General features: G+C 39.8%; 1 protein-coding gene across 2 annotated transcripts in view; it reads right to left on the bottom strand.

Annotated features, from left to right (window-relative positions):
- Zbtb37 (zinc finger and BTB domain containing 37) overlaps window positions 1–6819 on the bottom strand; it is a 26428-nt gene that overhangs the window by 3232 nt on the left and 16377 nt on the right. The window contains exon 5 of one of the 2 annotated variants that reach the window (XM_010635585.3): window positions 5726–5768. In XM_010635585.3, coding sequence (XP_010633887.1) covers window positions 5755–5768 — 14 coding nt within the window. In that variant the 3' untranslated portion in view covers window positions 5726–5754. Of the gene's footprint in view, window positions 1–5413; window positions 5769–6819 lie in introns of those variants that run through there. The other variant, XM_010635584.2, reaches the window with a different exon arrangement.

Genomic DNA, 6819 nt, shown 5'->3' with positions numbered 1-6819 from the left:
AAAAAAAAAAAAAAAAAAAAAAAAAAAAAAAAAAAAGACAACTTTAAAATTAAAATAAAAAAGTTTTTTAGACCAGTGTAATTTCCAAAATCAGGGTTGGCCGTTTGAAGTCTTTTCAATTTGGCTGTTCTTTTTCTCTTTGGGAGGGAGAAGGTGGGGGCAGTTTAAAAATGGATGTTATTTGTTTTTATACCTTAGGAAATTTCGTTAACGTTACAGGTCTGACAAGAGTTCTTCCTCCACAACTCTCCTCCTGAAGTACTCTGGCTTCAGGGCCAGGAACAGCCACTCTCCTTAGGAATTAAAGTGCATTATTTTCAGTAAAGGGGGAGGGAGGAGGTGGTGGTTTACATTTAAGTGATAATGACTAAAGAAGGGCGGGGTGAGAGAAACTCCTATTCTCTCTCTCTCTCTATATATATATAGGTATTTATAATTAAGGTCACAAAAACAGATCATCTTAGGAAATAAGATGCATCATAAAGCCAGTGGTATAAGAGTGCTATCCTGGCTCACTGACTTTTCATCTTTATATTAATGGAGTAATTGCTGCACACAAAACACACAAATTTAAAATGTTCTAGAATTTTTTTTCCAAAGGGTAAAAACAGACTGGTAGGTTAATTATAGTTAAAAATACTCTATCCCTTTCCCTTTCAGGGATTACACTTTAGAAACTGATTGTCTGTTTTAATATGAATCCTCCTTGATTAGCAACTTGTGAAAAACTGTTGTTAGGTACATTTGTCTACAAGTACTACAGGAGCCCTAAGAAACTCAGGAAGAGGTGGGCACCGTTGACTCTTGCTATTATCAGTATCAACTGAGGCGGGTGTAATCTTCTTATGATCTCTGTTTTGACAGCTACCACCAGAGTCTTTTTTAAACAGTTTACTGCTTCTTGGCGGAGGGGGGGACCCCAAGCTTCTCAAAGAGAAGTAAATGCTACATTTTCAGCTGTAGGAAGAAGTGATGGGCTCAAATGAGAATGGGCAACTTGTCCTGGATTCTGGCCTGAGTCCAGTGTGATCTGCATTTCACAGTGACCAGGGGGAAGGCACAGTGCCAGGGACAGGTGGATGGGAGACAGCGGTCACCCATCACATAAGCACCATAGAGAACAGTTGGATAGATTTCTTTCAGACTGTGTCCAGCTGAAGGAAACCAATTTTCTGCTACTTTTCTATCTCTGAATCCTCAGCCTTCTCTTCACCTCTTGGAGGCAGAACACGAATGAGCTCTGAAATTATGAGGAACCAGGAAACCTGAATTCTCTTCCAATGTACTTCTTTGTACTGATTTTAAGATTTCTTAAAAGAGAAGAAAGCCATTGGTTCTTGACTAAACTAGAAAATCCATTTAATTTCTGCAATCAGAGCACAAAAATAATGCAACAGGCTAAAAATGTGAACACAGATCACAGCAGATGAAAGACTAATGGGCCAAGATAGAACACATTCCTTTTCCCTATACTTTGGGAATGCTTTTCTTTTTTTGAGGGCAGGGGATGGGGCAAGGTAGTAAACTGCAGTCAGGCTATCATTTATCTAGCTGTTTCAGAAAGGATTTTTTAGAGGCCTAAAAGGAATCAGGAAATGAACCCATTAAGGTAGAGGATACTGACTTAACTTCACAGTCCTGATAGGGAACTCAGTTTAGGAATTTGTTTTATTCCTTCTTAAGCGATAGCACATGTTCATATATTTACCTTTTTGGCCTCACTTCCCTATCTTCCCCCGCTCCTCTCCCCCATGAAATCTTAAAATCCAGTGCAGTATAATTCCATAAAGTCCAACGAGGTTCACAGTACTCTACAAGATTCTTCTGTATGTAAATCCCCAGGGTACTCTCTTTGGAGTCCGGAAGGCTATTGCTTCTCTATTCCATCCGCAGACAGGAAGCCTTCAGCAGAGTTTCTAAGGCATAGGAGGCATTTCCTCTGACACTGCAGCATTACATGTTACGCAAAAAGCAAGGCCTAATGCTACTTGAAAACAATTCGATAGTCTGATTTTAACACAGTTCTCCACTAAGAACCAAGCTTTTCTTCAATCTACCTTCTCTTTTTGCACATACCACCTCTTCAGATTTCAAATGATCAATTACTTATAGATCATATACAAATGAAATTTTCTATAGGGTCTAGAATACTCTCCAAAAAGACTGCTACATTTGAACTTGCTCTTTTATTGTTTGTTTTTTGGTTTTTTTGAGACAGGGTCTCACTATGTAGTTGAGACTGACCTGGAACTCACTTTGTAGCCCAGGCTGGTCTCATGAACTCACAGTGATCCTCCTGCCTCAGCCTCCCGAGTGCTGGGATTACAGGCGTGCACCACCATGCCCGGCTTGAACTTGCTCTTAAATACACATTTCTTTCATGAGTCAGAAGTCACTTGGTAGCTAGTCTGAACAGTGGTTCTCACTATTTTTTATGGGTAGTAAAACAACTTCCTATTCCCTACTACTACACGAGATACTATAGGCAGGCGACAAACTTCGGGCATTATAAGTTCTTTTCTGGGTGAGAATGGAGATAATGGAACCTTATGTTGGACCAAGATGCTAAAAGGACTCTTTTCACATTTCATAATATCCAGAAATATTTAAGCCTTTGCAAGTAAATTTCATTCACAAGGAAAAGTGTATCACTTAGAATCCCACTTAGAAGACAGGTGAGATAATCATCAAAGTATCACAGTTATCTCAGGCAGGATGCTTCCTTTCCCCATGCACTTTAACAATGCCACCTATTTGTTTTACCCTAGGCAGCTTGGCTCTTTTAATACATTCAAGTGCTCTGCTGCAGCTAGTGAAGTTGAGAACTCTCCACTCAATCACAGGCAAAGGGAAGGAGATTTCAGAGACCAGACTGAAAATTTGTTTCGCTTACTTTTGCACATTTTGTGTTTGGTATAGAGAGGAATCTGGACAGATCACAGCATCTCCCTCCACAATTACTCTGAGAAGTGGGTGTTCACTTCACCACCTGAGCCCTCCTGGCCCACTATAAATTAAATTGAGCACCACACTTGGGAAATCAAGAAAGGTGTTGGATGTCAAGAGAACTAGCTGTCAAAGACTACTAAGGAGCACCTAGGCAGTGATCCCCACACTGGCTGCACATTAGAATCATCTGGGCAGCTCCCATTCCCACTGCCAGGGATCGAACCCAGGCCCTTGGGCAAGCTAAGTAACTGCTTTATACCTCTCAGCCCACAGGGAGCTTTTGAAACTTCAGTAGCACAACAGACCAGTGAAATGTCAATGTCGGGAGGAGTCCCAGGCAAGTCTAATGAGTAGCCAAGAAGGAGCACTATACTGGCCCAGGCCAGTGGTTCTGTAATACAAAGCTCAATATGCCAGGGTCCATCCAAGCCAGAAGCAAGTAAGCCCCCACAGCTGCCCTCCAGACTCATGGATTTAACAAGTCTCAATGAAATCACCAAGGCATTTCTCACTGTTTTGTTTTTAAATAGATCACTCACCAGAATAGACAGCAACACCCACAGTACTGACTACACCTTAAGGGTGGTTATAGCAAAATATCAGGGGGCAGGCCTAGGACAAGATTCTGGGCACAAATGGCAAGCCAGAGGGAAACATTTCCTAAGCTGAAATTAATTCCTGAGACTAGTGCCTCAGCATGGCTTCTAAGCTGAGAACTACAGTTAAAAAAAAAAGTTGTGGTGAATAGGTTAGTATGGTTTACCACCTCAACTATCTACAGGGTTCATTCTGTATTCAGGCAGATATTATTCTGTCAGTTGTTATGTATGAGTAATGTTTGTCTCGTTATTTAGAATTTTATCAGTCTCTGTATTCTCTACTTGTCTTACCCAACGTCACCAGGAAAGTAGACACTTATCAGTACCTAAACACAGGTAGCAACCCTTAAAACATCTGAAAATGGGTCCCTCTCTCATTGTCACCGCTCCCCAGGGACTTGTTTAGACCTTCCAACTAGTCAGGGACAAGAATGAAAAGGTGAGTGAGCATTCTAGGAGAAGTGTTAAAGGACAACAGTTCCTTCTCAATTGTAACAGATGTTCAAAGGGTAGGGAAGCTTGACTTGGCCCTGAAGAACTCCGCTGAACAAAGCACTGGATTTCAAGGTCAGCTCTGCCTACTGGCATTTTACTACTGAAATGGAATTTTCTGACACCCGCACATTCAGGTATCAGCCTGCAACAAGAGTGTCCCTCTTTGGAGTGATGAAAAACAAAATAGGTCCTCTAAAAAACATGTCTTGCATACCTTCATGTAAGACATTAGCAGGAGGCTCCTTATCAGAAAAATATGAGTAATATTCTAGTCCCTAAATAATGAATTACAAATGGTGATTAAAAAAGATAACTGTAACTCAAATAAATGTTTTACCTCATTAAAAGGGGGTGCATCTTTAAAAACAAACAGACTCCACCTACACCAGCTACTCCTGCCAAAAAGGAGCCAGTGGATAAAAGCAGTAAGCATTAAGTGTCCGGACACTGTCTGATTTAGGCAATAAAATCACACATTAATATCTGCACCTGACAAGAATTTCAGATACTGCAGCCTTTATGCCATAGGTCTGGTTTTCCTTAGGCTTCTACAGAAAGCCACACTTTTTCTTCAGCCAAGTGCTCAGAGGTAGAGGAGCTGAAGTGAGTACAGAAAAGTGTGGGGATAGAAGTGGCTGAGGACCTCAGTCTCCTGCCTAAGGGCTGCAGACCAATCTGAACATGCTGCCTTTCGCTAGAGGTAGAATATCCTACACTGCCTTCATCTGCCTTCATTTAACACCCTTTCACACATACACACATAGACTCACACACAGCGGGCAACTCATAGCAATACTGTAATTCACAGCAAGAATACGCTTATAACAACAGCTACTTTTAACTCAGATCTCAGATTCATCCCCACGCTCCTCAGGTAGATGCAAGCTGAGTTTCTTTTTTTGAGGTCTCTCTTTTTGCCAGGGTTTTAAATATCTATTTCACTTTAACGCCTATCTTGTGTCTCTAAAGAACAACTTCACTAAATGGATACACTGTGTTACAACGTCTTTATGTATAGAAAGTGCAAGAATTTTCTTAGCCGAAATACAAAGTCAACATGACGCTTTCACAGCCTACTATGCCAAGACTTTGATTTTCAGAACAATATAGCTAACAAAATGCCTCCATGCTACCAAGGTCATGGTGAATGAGTAAATATATTTATAAACATACATTTATGAAAAAAGATATTAAGAAAATAGCTGAACTCCCCACAAGTTATCTGTGTGAACTATCATTAGTATACCATTCTGTTCAATGCACATGCATATACAGATGAATTATATCAGTGTTATTTTTATTGGCCCAGTCTTCCAAAAAAGAAAACAGGCTGATTTAAAAAAAAAAAAAAATCAAGGTATACTACTTACAATTATTTCTGTAAAAATACTAGAAATACCATAAAAATTCTAAATATTTCTGCTATCTGATAGCCATTCCAGAGGTGGATTTTCGCCACACTTTGAGTGACCTCTGTTTTAGCATCTTGGTTTCCAGAGGAAACACATTTTAAGCTTTGTTCCCTGCATAGCATTTCTGTTTTTGAGTGGTTCTTAACCACTATAGTTGGGATTCTATTACTTAATGGGAAACTCAGTAGCTTATCTTAAAATATGTCATTAATATCTGCTTCAAGATATACTGAAAAGCAGAAATCAAAACCTTACATAATTTCTACTCACTTGGGTTGCTGTGATTGCCTTGAAATGGTTTAGACTTGTGATGCTGGAAAAAAAACAAAGTATTTCATCAATCTACAATATTCTCCCCGCCGCAGCTTACTCTCTTTTGTAATTCAAGACCACTGAGCTTATTTTTTCATGCAACCACTTAATGATTTCAAACTTAGGATTCACAGAGAATCTGGAGGGTCCACGGAGCTGTAATATAAAACATGAGACATTATTATAGATTATCACAAGATTTCATTCCCTGGGGCTATATTTTCAAAGGTTTTCTCTCACAGGAAAGGCAGACTTTGAAGGTGGATTTATTATACCAGAGTGAAAATGAGGCTCAAAAGAAAACTTTAAAGCACTGTTTTTATTCCTTAAAAATTTGCCCCAATTCTTATGTATTAAAATCTGTTTGGGTCACTTTATTCTCTCTGCATGGTAGCCTGCCCTTGCACTGTAGGGTATACTTCCCTTCCTTTTACTTGGCCCAGATTTGCACTTCGGAGCCTGTTTCTTTTGCTGCCTTTAATAAAACTTTGCTATCCCCTCTGCAAAAAAATCTGATTGATCGTTATGCACAGAAACCTCAAACATTCCATCTCTGGTCATCCCACTGCAAATGCCAAAGCTATCTTTTCCCCTTCCCAGTATTCTGCAGAGCTCTAAATCAAGTCTTTGGCCCTGAGTATCCCTTTTATTTCCTGTATGTGCAATTCCTGAGGCCTGTCTGTCTAGGAACAGGGATCTGTTCACTATATGGGAATTGGAGATGATCAGCAAGAAGCCTTCAGAACCAATTCACCAGGAAATGATGGCACATGGAATAGATAATCTCAAACTGTTCTTCTTTGACAAGTGTTTTGTTTTGGTGATGATCATTTATTCTCTGCCATATCTGTCCAAAAGGCAGGAAGTATTTTTTCTAATTATTGTAAAATAGCAGGAGTTTAGCCAGGAAAGATGGCAGATGCCTGTAATCCCAGCACTTGGGAGGCTAAGGCAGGAGGATTGCTGAGTGTTTGAGGCCAGCCGGAACTGTACAGCAAGACCTTGTCTCAAAAAAAAAAAAAAAAAAAAAAAAAAAAAAAAAAGAGAGAAAA

Source organism: Fukomys damarensis, unplaced genomic scaffold, assembly GCF_012274545.1.
Source record: "Fukomys damarensis isolate Sample0158 unplaced genomic scaffold, DMR_v1.0_HiC HiC_scaffold_11, whole genome shotgun sequence".
NCBI lineage: Eukaryota > Metazoa > Chordata > Mammalia > Rodentia > Bathyergidae > Fukomys > Fukomys damarensis.
This window is presented reverse-complemented; position numbering and strand designations above follow the sequence as displayed.